At 46.6% G+C, this 15,322-nt stretch overlaps 1 protein-coding gene across 1 annotated transcript in view; it reads left to right on the forward strand.

Annotated features, from left to right (window-relative positions):
* Nucleotides 1-4,274: 4,274 nt before the first annotated feature.
* NPFFR1 (neuropeptide FF receptor 1) overlaps nt 4,275-15,322 on the forward strand; it is a 37,871-nt gene continuing 26,823 nt past the window's right edge. Inside the window, exons 1-6 of the mRNA XM_084845650.1 lie at nt 4,275-4,368; nt 5,419-5,502; nt 9,478-9,517; nt 11,178-11,330; nt 13,602-13,657; nt 14,529-14,840. Of these exons, the coding sequence (XP_084701776.1) occupies nt 4,275-4,368; nt 5,419-5,502; nt 9,478-9,517; nt 11,178-11,330; nt 13,602-13,657; nt 14,529-14,840 (739 nt within the window). The remainder of the gene's footprint in view (nt 4,369-5,418; nt 5,503-9,477; nt 9,518-11,177; nt 11,331-13,601; nt 13,658-14,528; nt 14,841-15,322) is intronic.

Genomic DNA, 15,322 nt, shown 5'->3' on the forward strand with positions numbered 1-15,322 from the left:
AATGTAACTAATAGCAAACACAAGATGGTTTTATCACCTCCCAGCATGTTTCTTATCTTTAAATAAGTGACTGATGTGATAAAAGATTGGATCTGGAGCACTGGGTAAACACAATTGCACATCCATAAAATTTGCTTTCTTCTGTCCCCCCACCCCTTGGTTTGTTTGTTTTTTACAAATAGCTCTTCTCATTTTGTAACACAAAGATAACATTCAGATAGCACCAGGCCAGCATCTAATGTGAACAATAATGCAGTCTCTTCCAACCAGACAACTCACCACAGCCTTATCAGACAATGGGATCGCAAACTCAACTGAGAAAACAGTATCGGGTGAAAGAAAGAAAAGAAATCTAGATGCAGGTGGTATTTTGCAGCAAAACATTGGTAAGTGAAGGCATCCATAGCAGTGTCAGGAAAGATGGTATAAAATCTGGAAATGCATCGCGTTGTCCCCCAAATGGATGGGGATTTTTCCCGTAGTTTACGAGCAGCACATTTTAAAGTGTTGCCAGGGTTATAGGTTAGCAGCTCATCAGCAATGGAGGGAGCAACCCTTTTGCCCCTAGATCGAATCTGGCGGGCCATTGGATATTTCAGATTCCTGGATCCAAGGTCAGAGAGAGTGCTCTGACCCCAGACCCAGGAAACCGAGCTCCCTGCCCCCGCCCCCACACAGTCAGTGCAGAGAGAACCATGCTGGTTGCCTCTCGAGGTCACAACAGCGACCTCAGAGGGAAGGGAAAGGGGGCATTCCCATGGGTGGAGACAGATGGGGACTGGAGAGGCTGGCTTATGCTATCTCCTGAGGCCACCCCAACCTCCTTCCCACCCTCTCCGTGATGCCTCAGCTAGATGGGCGAAAAAGCCCATCCAGCTGATATGCACTGGATACCAGTAAGCCTCCGAGTTCAAAGGCTTACGAATATCAAGGGTGGATCCCATAAGATTGTGCTCTAATGCCATTTCCACCCCAGCCCCTCTCTTTTTCAGTGTTATGGATCTCTGGGAAGCTGCTTCACATTAGATGCTGGTCCCCTTCTCAAACCCAACTTTTCCAAGAGGCCTTGGACACAACTCCTCATTCCCATGTCCTGCTGCAAGGATGAGGAACTGCTTTCACCTGAGGGCCAAATTCAGTTTCAGAGAAGCAATCAGAGGCCAGATCCCAGTGGTGGGTGTAGCCAAAAATGCCAGCATATTTATCAATTATAATATGTATCTACCATCCTTCGGTATCAAATGACAGGGCAGTGAACAAAATACATTAAAACAATTAAAATAAAACACAACTATTTTAGCTTAGAGCTGTTGTTGCCAGTAATTACAGGAAAAGCATTTCAGCCTTTTAGAATGGGGAGAAAATTACACCAAATTCAGTGGTTGAGGGGAAGGGGGAAGGGAGCATGGAACCCCAGAAGGCCGGATTGGGAGCATAGGCAGATTTGGCCCACTAGCCTGAGGTTCAGTAACCCCGCCCTATTAAGCCTGTAACCCAGCCTAAGCATGTGAAACAGAAACAACCATGTAAATCTACCCTTGTTTACCAACTTCCTTCCCCTTCCTCTGTTTTTTCACCTGTGTTGAATTTCAGACTGTGAACCCCTCAGGGCAGGGATTTACTCTCTCTTGTACTCTGTTCAGTGCCATGCACACTAATGGCACTACACAGATAACAGTATCTACCCATGCCTTTAAAAACCTTTCAGCCCTTAATCCTGATGGCACTGCTTCCAGCTGATTTTGTGATTTTTAATCTGCACTGCTGTTTAAGCATTGCTTCTTGTTCTTTTGTGTTCTATTGTATTCTAATAGTAGTAAGCTGCCTTGCAGATTTTAAAGCCAGTGTTAAAGGCAAGGTTGAAATGATTCCAGTAGAGAAAGAACAGTTCAGCTCAACCCGCAAGTCTTAAGAAGAGATACAAAGTGGATGAAATGATACCTCTTGGATCGTTTAATAAAAGAATCCATTTTACCCATGTTGTATCTTGGAACAACCACCAGCTACTGAGTAGTCAGGTCTTTCCAAGGACCTTTTTATGAAACAGTTCGCTTAATACATGGAGGGAGGGTTTTCATGATCACCTGTAGTACTGTGCCACCTACTGGTGGGGATCTGTTCAATGAGGCATCAGCTTCTCACGGTCATAATGTGTGAAAGCATCTCTGATTAGCATTTCCCAGAAAATGGCCTATGTGAGGCTACACAGAATCATAGGGTTGGAAGGGGCCTACAAGACCATCGAGTTCAACCCCCTGCTCAGTGCAGGAAGCCTGATTCCCAGGTGGTCTCCCATCCAAGTACTAACCAGGGCTGACCCTGCTTAGCTTCCGAGATCAGATGAGATCAGGCACATCAATGAGTTCCCTTGGCACACTTTTCTGAGAAGTTGCCCTCCAGATACCATTGCCCATGCTGATGATGGGAGTTGTAGTTCAACACATCCAGAAGGCACGAAGTGGACAAGAAGGCTGCTCTATTCAAATACATGAGAATAACTTCCATAGAAATGTGTCAGGATAGGAAGCCTGTGTTTGCACAGGCTTATTAAGATAGGATTACTGGGGCTAAATTTGATCCTAGTTTACATAGAGGGGTAGGGCAAAGGATTCCAGAGCAGCCTTTGACTGGTTGCTATTTTTTCTAATTGATTGCTCAGAGAGGGACTTAGGGCGCAAGCCTATGCATGTTGAGACCGGAAAAAAAGTCCTACAATTCCCAGCATTTGCCAGCCAGCCATGCTAGGTGTGGAATGCTGGGAGTTGTAGGACTTTTTCTGTCTAAACATGCTTAGGATTGCACCCTCAGTGGCAGAATGGTGTCTCCTCCCTTTAGGCAGGATCACGCCCTGTACACTACACCTGCCGTACCTCCACATCCATTAGAATCCATGGTGCTATCAGGGCAGGTCTTGGGAGCAGAAATCCAGGGCCATACCAAGTGGACTGAGCAAGAGGGGCCCCAAACACAGCCGGGATGGCTTCCCACATGTTGAAGTCAGTGAAGTAATGCACATTACAGTCTAAAGAGGTGGCCCTCCATGCTGGTGGGGGGATAACAAGAGCTGTAGTCCACAAACGCATCTGGAGAATGCTATGTAGGGTAAAACTGCTGTAAGGTGCTGTTCTCTCGTTTTTGCTGCTGCAGACTAACAGGCCTACCCCTCTGGAAGTTTTCAAACTGTGTTCTAGTGGACTCTGTTCTTCAGAATCTTATCAGGAGCTCTTTTAATGACAGAGGTGTTGCTCATCATTACCGAACTTCCCTTGCAACACAGAGTTGCAGGGAAGTGTTAGGTGGGTTCTATGTGCCTTTCTCAATTTCAACACGGCAATTATGAGGTCCCCAAAGTTCTAGTCCAGGGATGGAGAACTTCCAGGCCCCAGGCCAGATATAGCCTGTAGTGGTCCCCCATTCTGCCTGCTGGGTTTTTCCCAGTCTCCACCCCTTCTCCCAGCAAGGAAAAACTCTTATTTCCAATCAACATCTGGGAATCAGCAGGGAAAGGGAGCTGTGCAGTCACTGTGCAGCAAAGAAATGCTCCTATGTCCGATCAGCTGTTGATAAGAGATAAGAGCTTTTTCCTGTGGGGGAAAACGGATATGGGGCCTGAGGAGGAAGCTGCTGAATGATTCAGCCCTGCTTATTTCTGAGAACTGCTTATTCGTGAGTAGAGATGCTGCTCATGCTTGCTTCTTAGTAGATATGCAGAGGCTTGATACTTGGGATGAAAAACCTGCTTGTGAGTAGCCATGCAGAAGCCTTGTCCTGCTTACTTCTGAAAAGGCTTAAAATGGATGATGATTATATATTGGCTGCACCCACTCTGCCTTTAGCCACCTCCACTTTGCCTTTGGCCCAGCCCACAGATGGAATGCAGGTCCCAAGACATTTCCCAGACTGGAATTTGGCCCTCAGTGTCCTGCTTGCAGAGGTGCTGGGGCAGAGCTCCAGGGATCCAGTCTGGTCGATTCCAAAAGTATGCTCAGTAGCAGTGGTGTAGAGGAGCCAGGGCTTACAGGAACACAGCACAGGCACTTTTTTACTGGCAGGGATGCTAACACCATCTGCCACCACTGCCTGAGGATTCCCTGTTTCCTCTGAGCTTAGCTGCATTTTTCACAATAGCTGGGGGACAAATGGATTTCCCCAGCCACAATATATTGCCATGAGCTATCCCTATATTTTGGGCTGGCTTGGTCTTGAGTGGGCAATTAGCTTTACAAAAGACCTGCTCCTGGTGGAGATGAAATGGCTAGAACTGGGTTATTGAGATGGATCAGCATGGCTGCCCGCATTTTTGGAGGTTTGGCAGCGGGGACTGTCATGAAGAGCATCTGAATGTCAAAATTTACCGCTACTCCACTGGTGAGTGGGTAGCCCAAAGTCCAAGGGCTGGGTTTGCAGGGAAGTCATCATGGGGCTGGGACTCAGACATTGTGCAGACAGCACCCAGTGTCTGGAACTGAAGGCTTTTTGTGACACCTGAGGAAAAGTCTACTCATCAGCAGGGCCTGGCTCATGACTATATTTCTACTCACAAAGAGTCCCTAGTCCTCAGTTGGGCACTTCTCTGGGGCCTTGACCTTTTGGCACCTGTGTTCCTTGGGGCAAAGTGGCCGCTCAGAATCTGCCTCAGAGTCCAAGAGGAGGCTAACTAGGTTGTGAGGGGAAGGGTTGAAGGGCCAGGACCCCCCTGATCTGCCTCAAAGTCCCCAGTCACAGGCAGCTCCTCTGTGATGCTCCACTCCGGGCATCCTGGTTAATCACCAAAGAGGAGTCCTTCAGAGGGGCCAAGATGCTCAGGATGAAAAAGGCTCCCCACCCCTGTCTGAGATCCATGTGGGTTTGTGGTTCCCCCACCCCTGTAAATCACTGTGGAAGTGGTTCCCTGAAGGCAGAACATTTGAAAATATCTTGTTTAGAGAGTTAAAATACCTTTTCTCCTAGGGAAGTGGAAAGCACAGCTCTCAGATATGACGCATAGTCAAAGCAAACAATCTATAAGCAGCACGTAAGGTGAAAATTAGGTATCCTCCTTGTCTGGGGAGTACTGACACATAAAGGCAGTCAGAGTCAAATCTGGGCTGAAGTGAACAAACTAACAAGGTTTGATTGATAATATATAATTCAAGTGTGTGAGCTATAGACTCTCTTTCTGTACCACATTGAAAATACCAATTCTAGGTGAAATGTAAGACCAATTATGAAAAACGACACTGTTACATAACATTTCCCCTTTTGCACAGCTCTCCGTCACTTCAAATGACCTAGGAGGTTTGTCTTATCCAGAAACGCTATAAACAGATTCAGACTTTCAGAAATTGTATGTAAGACAGCCCTTCTTGGGCTATACCACATCAGGCAGCAGGTGGGGGGATCACGTGTTTGCCTTATTAGCGTCATCTGTGTGCACAGTGCTTTCCAGTGAACAGGAAGATGGGTCCCTGCCTCATGGCACTGACAATCTAAAAGTCAACACAGGGGGAACAGCAGTGAAGGGTAAGTGGAGGGAGAGGCAAAAATGGAAGGAATATGCCATTGTTTCAGTTACCTGTGTTTAAGCTTGGTTACAAGCTGAGTTGCAGTAGGGTGGGGTATTGAGCCACAGGCCCCAGGCCAAATTTGGTCTGCCCAAGGTCCCAGTCTCCCCACCCCGCCTTCCTCTGGCCCCATCCCCTTTCCCTTGACTACTGATGGTTTGGTGGTTAGTGGTTTCCTGGCTTTTGTGCAGATTGTTTCCCCATCCAAAAAGGTTACTGGTATTTGTCACATTTTGGCTCCACCCCTTTTTGCCTTTGGCTCCGCCCACCACTGGAATGGGCCCCCCAAGAGTTTCTCCAAAATTGAATTCCACCCTTGGGTTGAAAGAAGTTCGACACCCTGACCTTGGGAGTGCTGGGGCCTCTTCTGTGTGCATGCAGGGGGCGGGGGTCTCTCATGTGGGGCATTGGATTTGCTGCTTGAAGAACACTGGGGTATTTAGTCCGACTTATGCTGCATTTGTTTCTTTGTAAATCAGTGGAATATTACAAAATGCCCTCAGTCTTTCCAGTGATGTCTCCTGCAAAGGGAAGCCACAGCCTGCTAAGGGCCGCCTCTGGAACCTCTAACCGCTCTGCTGCAGGTAACAGATCTTACTGAAGCAAATTCTATATATATGTGCCTGTGTGTGTGTATTGAAAGGGAATGGTTTTCTTTGCAGGTATCCGATATTATGTACAATTTACCAAGGAGTTTCAAAGTGACAAGTCCCAGACACCCAACTGAGGACTGACTCCAGGATTTTGGGGGCTCTGGAAAGCATCTTCACTGGGCTCCCTTAAGCTTGAAGAGTGATGGCCAAACCTGGCATTACTTTAATCCATATATTTAGCAGCTACATCTTTTTTTCCCTCCATTTGTTGCTCTAGAGTAGGTGCAAGGGGCCTGATCCAGATCTTCCAAACATGACTAACTTCAGTCTCATTCGTTCAATGGGTCTACTCTAAGTTGGGCTTATGTTGGATTTTACCCCTACTCCTCACACGAGGGTCCCAATCTGGATCAGGCCTCCTGCACCTACTTTACAGTAAAGATGAAAAAAAAGGAAAGAATCCAGTGTTCTGTCTCTAAATTCTACACTTTGCTAGCTTGATAAAGGGGGGCTCCTGCAGGTGCAGTAATTACTTGTCCAGCTGTTTGGCTGTGTATCTGCCAGGTGTTGTCGTAACCATGGCAGCTGGGTGAGGTGAACCCCCCCTCCTTAGACCGTCATGTGCATCCCCCACTCCACCCCCACACTGATAAGAGCAGCTTTCAGGTTTGCCTCGCAGCTAAGTGAGCTGAAGAAGCAAAGTCACGCACGGGCAAAGGTAGTTGGCAGCGCCTGTTGCAGGCACTAGCTGGACTGGAGGCAGAACTGAGATCTCCACCCACTGCAGGTGGGCAGGGAAATCCTGCAGCTGTTTTATAAGAAGGGGCTGGAATATTTGGGAACAGCCTAAGCCCAACCTGGTGCAAAGAAACTTGGTGCTGACAAATTTGAGCTAGAAGCCCCTCCAAAAAGCACTCTTGGTGGTGGTGGTTTCCTTAAGGGGGAAGAACACTGAACAGGGGCAAATTGGCTCTTTGCAAAGTCTTTGCGCATTTGTTGAACTGAAATCCAACTCGGGGCGCTCCAGCTGTATTGAACCAACTGCTGCTTGCCAAGTGCCTCTTCTTGAACGTCGCAGAACAGATTGCCTGCTTTCATCTTTTCATTCTGGAACCGAAGGAGGCAATCTTGGGGCAAGGAAGGAGGCGGCATCTGAGGTCAGTCATCCCAAGCACTCAGAACTGTGGTGCGACTGATGTGAAGCGTGAGGAGGCTCTCTGACCAGCTGTTGCTCAAGACTGCATTCTTCCCTTGAGAATAACATGATTGCCCTCTCTCTGTGAGAAAGAGAATCTAAGCCTGGAGACGGGAAACCTTACGGAGCAGATCTCAGTTCAGTGCTCCTGTCCACCGCCGAAAAACCAACCACCTGACCTCCCCTACATAGTTGGAGAAGAAGGAGGGAACTGACAGCATCATGGAAGATGAGGAAGGTAAGGACCCCAGATTCTTATTTCTTTGTACGAAAAACGTGATCTATTTAGGATCTGATCCAAAGTCCTTTTAAGAATGAAGTTGGTTTTTTTCTCATAAAATGAATCCAAAGTCTGTGGAAATAAATAGCAACATAAAATTAGCTAGCAATGGGAAAGAATGCTTTTTTGTGGCAGTTTCCAGTGTGCAAAACATAGACATTTATTTTGGACAACTAGAGAGGAAGAGAGGGGATAAGTAAGAAATACCCATCTGTGTTCTACTGCTCCTGCAACCAATAGACCCAAATGTCTTGTAAATGTTTCTTTTCATCACAGCAACTAGGCTCCCCTTCCCAAATGTGGTGCCCTCCACATGTTTGGACCACAACCCCCATCATCCCCAACCATTGTCTATTATGGCTGTGGCTTGTAGTCCAAAACATCTGGAGGGCACCACATTGGGAAAGGCCGAAGTAGACAGTGTCCACTACAGATGGTGAAACAGTTGTTCAATATCTTGAATTTCTTACTAGGTTTTTTAAAAAAACACCTCTTAGGTTTAGAGGTGTTTCTTCAGGACGGCCCACAACTCTGCCATTTCTTTCTCTCTCTCTCTCTCTCTCTCTCTCTCACTCAACAGGGCAGGGAGTACCATTTCAGCATTTGGTGCAATCCATTCAATCCAGGTTAGGCAGGGACCAGTCTAGGTTACAGTCCATAGGGCTGGCAGCATTCACCATGAAGCTCTCATGGGAGAAAAAGTACCTGCCTATATATGTATAAGACACTTCCTCCACCCCTGGGTTGTGTGGCATGATACCAGACCAGGAATGGGGAAGCCTGCTGTCTACATGAGCCCTTGGCGCAGTGGGGAAACAGGGGAAAGACAGTACTTGGCATTGGGAAAGCATTATAGAGTTCCAAAAGAACCCATGCCATTCTCATTTGTTAGACTGTTTTGTTATAAAATCACAGGAGTTCCAATAAAGAAAACCATGGCGATCTATATTCTGTCACTGCTTGAGGACTGAAAAATAGACTGGTATAGCCCTCTCAGGACTGTGCCATTGTGGGATGCAAGTGAGGGATCTCATGTTTGAATGAGTGGGGTGGATGATGTCCAAACCTGCCCCCATCCTTCCCAGATAGCCTTGACCCTGACATTTGGGTTATTAGTATGTGTTGCTCCTGTCCCAGCAGTGTCCTTTACATTTTTCCTGGAAGTGAATAACAAAAATTCATTTCTATGGGGGAAATTAAAGGCGTGTCATGGGATGGATGCAAAATCTATTTCCAGCCCCTGACCCTGGGTGGCCTGGTCTTTGCTAATCTGGATGTGGGGATGGGAGGTATGTATGATCAATGTATCTGTATCTACCATTCACCTTCACTTTGGGGAGGAAAATGCCACCTTCACTTGGATTGACATTTCCCTCAAAATGTCAATCCAATTTCCCTCTTGCATCTATCTCAGCCTTCCCCAAGCTGATGCTGTCCAGATGTTTTTGACTACAACTCCCATCATCCCTAGCCAGCATGGCTAACAGTCAGGGTTTTGTGGTGGTTGTAGCCTAACACATCTGGAGAGGAAGCCTGGGGAAGGCTGGCCTATCCACTAATACCAAAATGGCTCCATTTGCCCAGATTGCAATATGTAAACAGTCGATCCTAACCTGGATTCCTGCATTGAGCAGGGGGTTGAACTCAATGGCCTTGTAGGCCCCTTGCAACCCTTCTATTCTATGATTCCAATGTACAATGAAAAGAGACCAAGGACAAAATAGTGTCTTCTCCTTGATCCAGTCATTTTCCCTCTGTGACTCCTCGCAACTGTTTTTGTTTTTCTAAAGCTGGATCATTATTATTTGCTAAATCTCATTAACACATGGCTCACACATGAACAAGCCCCATGTTTTTGTTTTTGAGAGCATGCCCACCCCAAGAAACAGGAGGATGTGCAGCTCAGGTAATGGAAGAATGAATAAAAAACTGGTGTAGTGTATGGGCTGCAGCACTGAGCTATGATACAGCTTCTCCTTGGTTGAAATCTTGCCTCTGCTCTGAACCCTCTAGCTCAGCCTATCTCAGCCTGGTGTCCTCCAGATGTTTTGGACTTCAACTCCCATCAGCCCCAGGCAGCATGGCCAATGGTCAGGAATGCTGGGAGTTGTGGTCTAAAACACCTGGAAGGCACTAAGTTGGGGAAGGCTGACTTAGCACATTACTTACACTAACTAGAATTTAGCACCAGTAGCGTTCACGCATAAAGGGGGAAGGGAATAGCTTTGCTGCTAGTCCAGGTCTGTGAATGGGCCATATTGTTGGTGCATAGCAGGGCTGTCTCCATATGAAACACAAGCCAGAACCCCTTCTGGTGTCCCAAGGGATAGAGCTCCCTTTCAATTTGAGCCTTCCTGCATGAGGCATTTACTGTGTGCTCATGGTTCCTTGCTCGCAGTAGTTTTCTGGTCCTTTACACAACCTCATCATCCTTTAGAGCTGCTCCTGTGCTTTGCAATCATTATTGCGTTTTTTCCCTAATGAGGAAAGTCTGGTATTTTTCTCAATGGCATTATAGAAGCCTGGTGTATTTGTGCAATTCCACTCTACTGCAGTGCCACCAAGTGGTTGTGAAATGGAACATATAGAAGGGCAGAGAAAGAAACCCGCCAGAAAAAACATGTGTAAAGGAGCCAAACTTAATCCTGCAAAGAATCTGGAAGCAGAAGCCTCGGTAAAGGCGCAGGTTAAGCCTCATGTTGAAAAGCCCTGAGTCCGGGAAAGCTGGCCATACAAGAAGCAGCATGAGAGCCTAGGCCCACTATCTGTGTGGTGGGCAGCCAGTGCTGTAGTGCCGCCTGGGCTCGCAGGGTCAAAGCACTGGGACTTTTTGATGAGCAGGAATGATGACAACAGGCTTCCCTCTGAGTTTAGCTGCAATCCTCATAGTAGCTGGGGGCGGATTGGTGATGGAGGAATTTTCCCAGCAACAATATATAATTGTGAGCCACCTCTGTTGTATTACAAAGTATTTTGCGGTGGCCTGGTCTTGAATGTGTAGTTTAAGAACCATTAGCTTTACTGAAGATCTGCCCTGGGGGGCAGAGGGATAAAAACTGTTAGAAACTGCCTGCATTTTTGGACTCTCCTTGGGAGCGTGGCTATGATGTCATGATGAGCACCCTGCACTTCCAAATTTACCATTACACCACGGTGGGCAGCCCTTTAATTGTTCTGTCCCAGGCAGCTGCCTCATTTGCATGTATGGACCAGCTGGCCCTAGTGCATAACCTGCAAAGAACTGCAAATAAAGTAATTTTTAAAATGCAAGTTTCCCAAGCACTGGGCATTGCAGGGGCGAGGGGGTGGAATGTTAGCTGTGCTGCTGTGATTTTTGTGACAAAATCTTGTGGTTTGAGTGGCTGGGGAATGTAATATCCCTACAACAGAAGAGCAATGGGAAGAAATGAGGCCTGGATCCTGCACAACATCTGAATAAAAATTGTCCAATGATTGCATTAAAAAAAAAAAGTATGGAAGGGCCCCCAGAAGTGCTGGCCAGCACTTCTGCATGTCTACATAAAAATGTTGATCTCATGTAAACATAACACTCCTTTCCCTCCTAGTGTCATCAACACGTGGCCAAATGGGAATAGGTCTAGCACTTGCTGTTACTCTGCGGAAGACCCAGCTGATTTTCATGCTAAGTTAACCAATGAAGGAAACTCCTGGATTAATTTGCTCACATGTTCAAGGGGCAAATTCGAGGCTGGAACTGGGTAAAAGCATGAGTACGGCCTCAGCAAGGCTGTGCACTCTAGACCAACCTTCCCTCGACCAAAACACCCTCCAGATGTTTTGGACTATGACGCTCAGGATTCCTGACCATTGGCCATGCTGGCTGGGGCTGATGGGGCATGAAGTCCAAACCATCTAGCTGGGGAAGGCTGCTCTAGATCCTGGGATAACAGATCTCATGGAGGGACTCCAAAGTGTCTCAAAGGAACACCTATTACCTTTGAATGACCCAAGACAAGACAGTTAACTAAGGAGCCTTGAATTTCTTTGCTGAGAACAGGCATTGGCAGAGACATAAGTAATTCTACACACACACAGCCACCACAGCGGCCGAATCCCAGGCTTAATACTGAGACTTTCGCCTCCACACCATTTGTTGCACCGTCCATCGAGTGGCATGATTTCTAGTCCTTGTCATTTCAGGGAAATCGGTTCCTTGACAGGATCTAGATGCAGAGGGTGTAATTTCAGTGTTTCCCCAGACATAACCAAACCACCTCTGTATTTGCAAGTGCAGTTTTTCCTCTTACTGCCAAATGAGGAAGCCACACATGCAGAACCACCTCCTTCCTCGGAGTTCTGAAGGAGTGGGCAGGGTGGAAGAAGGCCTCTTACTTTTGGAATATGACTGTTCTATTTTCATGTCCCACCCAAAACACAAGGTTTCTTCCACCATAACCGCTCTATATCTAGATTGCCTGTTGCCCTGAAATGAAGAGGAGCTAAAATCACATCACTCACCTTACAGTGCAAAGGGGTGGAGAGTTGCATGTTTCAGTACTCCCCCATGGACAGCACCCGCCCCGGTATATCTCAGCACATATGTGTTTTGGCAGGCTTTAAATGTTTGGTTTAAAACATTTTTGGGTGCTGCTGGTGCCGGTTTGCCATAGAGTGTGTGTGTGTGTGTGTGTGTGTGTGTGTGTCCATTTAACAGCACAGCTACTGATGAATGCGGAAGCCGAAACATTTTGCTTAAATATATTTTTTGAATACTCTGTTGTTAGTCTTTCTGTCTTTCTCATATATTGCTGCTCCTAATTTTTATTGGTGTTGCCTTTAACTATATTTTTATTATTGAATTTGATACTTGTTTCTGTATTCTGATATAAGCTGCTCTGAGTACAATTGTCAGAGAGTAGGATATAAATATATATTAGTACTTTCTTACTTCTGTAGCATGTCAGCAGGGAGGGTTTAGCCTGGGCTTTTCTCTGATGTTCTAGTATTCTGTGCATGCTTCCAGACAGAGGTGTCATAGTACTAGCCATTAGAAGGCATTTATTTATTTTTATTTACTTATTATATTTTTAATCCATCCAATAACCAGTGTTCTCTGGGTGGATTGTTCAGCTATTCCATATTTTCTTCCTTAATAGATTTTCCATAGTAAGAAAATAGTTGGAAGAAACAGTGGGAAAAAACAAGAGGGTTATGAATGCAAGATGACATCTGGACCCTCTGTAAAATTCTGTGAATGAGGCAAAGTGACAGCATGATAAAATCCTTGTCTGGATGCCTCCTGAGTGAAGGGCTGTGTGTGTGTGTGTGTGTGTGTTTCGTGGGGAAGCATTCAACCACATAACTCCCCTACCTGCGGCTTAAAGTTATACCCATAGTCTTGGAGCCTATCTACATGAGCCATTTACTCTGGCACTGCTGCGTCTCAGTCTTGTTAAGGACACACGATGGAGTTGCCACTTCACAGCAACAACGTGGTTTCCTGCCTGAAAATCTGCATTTTCGTAAAGGTGTTTTGCCCTGGATTTTCTTCTTCCTATGGCTTCAATGCAGTTCATGCAGAGTGTGCCGTGATTCCCCAAAATAAATTTTGCCCGGTATGGTGGGTGTGCCTAGGAGTGTGTTCAGGTCTTATGTCGCTGCTGTGGGATGCCCCTTTGCTTCCCCCTGCCGCCTCACTCATTCGTAGCTGTGGGGCTAAACGTGTCTACTCAGAAGTAATTCTCATTGACCTGCACTGCACTTACTCAACACAGGGTGAGAGGGGCAGGGAAGCTATTATTCTGAATCTGCACCTGTCCAGAGGTGCAAAGCATCGCTACAGGGTTAATGAGTTTAAAGGGTGCTTTGTTTCCCCCCAAATGAGCTTGTGCTTTGGGATGACTGTTGTTCTTTTGAAATCTCCACTTCTGCTCTGAGAACATCATAAACATGTCAACTTGGAAATAATTCCCATTGACTTCCACTGAGGTTCCAGCCCTTGTGCCACCCGCTCTCCATCCCCCTGGCAGGGCTGCTTCTGCTGAGCACGCTGCTCCGGCCTCTGGAGAGAGGAAGGTGCATGCAGGTGTGCATGTGCATGCAGGTGTGCATGTGCATGCAGGTGTGCATGTGCATGCAGGTGTGCATGTGCACGCTCTCTCCCCCCCCCCCACGCTGTCCCTCACTGCATTTAAGAGCGGGGCTGAGAGAGGAGAGGGGAAGCCCATGGGTTGGGTTTCAGGGGGAAGCCTGTTGATGCCACAAAGCTCTACCTATCTGCCATGCAGAACTGCAAAGTGGTTCTTTGGGGTGGGGTATCCTGCTGTAATTGGCTACATGTACCATGGAAAGAGCAAATTCAATTTCCTGAAAATGCGCTTTAAAACAAAATTGGGTTGCAAAGCGTTTCCATTTAGATGGCCCCCTGAAGATTTCCTACTTAATACTTCTGCTTTTATCAACTGTTTCATAGTGCAGGGGTGTAGAACCTCTTTCAGCATGAGGTCTGAATTCACTTATGGAGAAGCTCTCAGGGAACACATTGCAGTGAAGGCAAAAGGGGTGGGCCACCACACCAAAAATGCCAACATATATTAGTGTAAAGCTCTAACTGCCCGTAACTAAGCCCTAGGAGAGAGGCATTTTAGCCATTTAAAATGGCAGGAAAAACTGCACAAAAGCTGGGAAACCACCAAACAATCAGTGGTTGGGGAAAACGGGGTGTGGTCATAGGAAGGGGCATGGCCTTCTGGGAAACCCTGGAGGGCTGGATTGGACCCCCAGGCAGGCCAGAATTGGCCATGGGGCTGAGATTGTGCACCTCTGAGTTAGTGGGACCCAAAGTAGAGATCACTTGCACTTTCCCCATCTTAACTGCCATATCACAGGGACCCCTCTTTACTTCATTTTGAATTCTAAGTTTATTTTTTGTCTCTTCCCCCCCCCCGCACCCTTAGGTGACACCTTCTGCCCTAGTAACAGCAGTCCACCATTCCCTAAGAATGAAAGCCATGGCCAGATCTACAAGGGGAACTTTACCTTCTCCTCCTACTATCAGCATTCGTCTCCAGTGGCCGCCATGTTCATTGTTGCCTATAGCTTTATCTTCTTCATGTGCATGATCGGCAACATGCTGGTGTGCTTCATGGTGCTGAAGAACCGGCAGATGCGAACTGTCACCAACATATTTATTCTCAACCTGGCTATCAGTGATGTCTTAGTGGGGATCTTCTGCATGCCAACCACCCTCGTAGACAGCCTGATTACAGGTGAGTGAAAGGACAAATCTTAACTATTGTAAAATGCCTCCCTCAGCTTAGAAGGGCCCATAATAAAACTAAGTATTTGGATAATCTATTGTCCCCTGTTCAGGGGTATCAGGGCTTTTCCACACAAGGCTGTCAATGCTTTTTATCTACTTTCTGTTTTGTCACAGAATTGAGATCTGAGCACTACATGAGGAGTGTTTCCTTTCCCACTTTTCTTCTACATAACCTCTAGGTGGCACTGTGGTATAGCAGAACAGCCCAAATACACAAGCAAAAAAAGCATTTTCTTTCACTTTCACAAATAATACCATATTTTCCTTGCTCTAAAAGAACTCGCAAGAAGTGCTCCTTAGGCATAGAAGCAAAACTGGAGGGTCACAACATCGTCTAAAGAACCCGTAAACAATTGTGGATTGGGAATGATGAGGACACAGTAAATGCCTCATGTAGAAAAGCTCTGAGTCAAATGTATAAATGGTATC

This window comes from Heloderma suspectum, chromosome 3, assembly GCF_057233095.1.
Source record: "Heloderma suspectum isolate Gila_16-S chromosome 3, 16-S_ref, whole genome shotgun sequence".
In the NCBI taxonomy this organism is placed as follows: Eukaryota; Metazoa; Chordata; class Lepidosauria; order Squamata; family Helodermatidae; genus Heloderma; species Heloderma suspectum.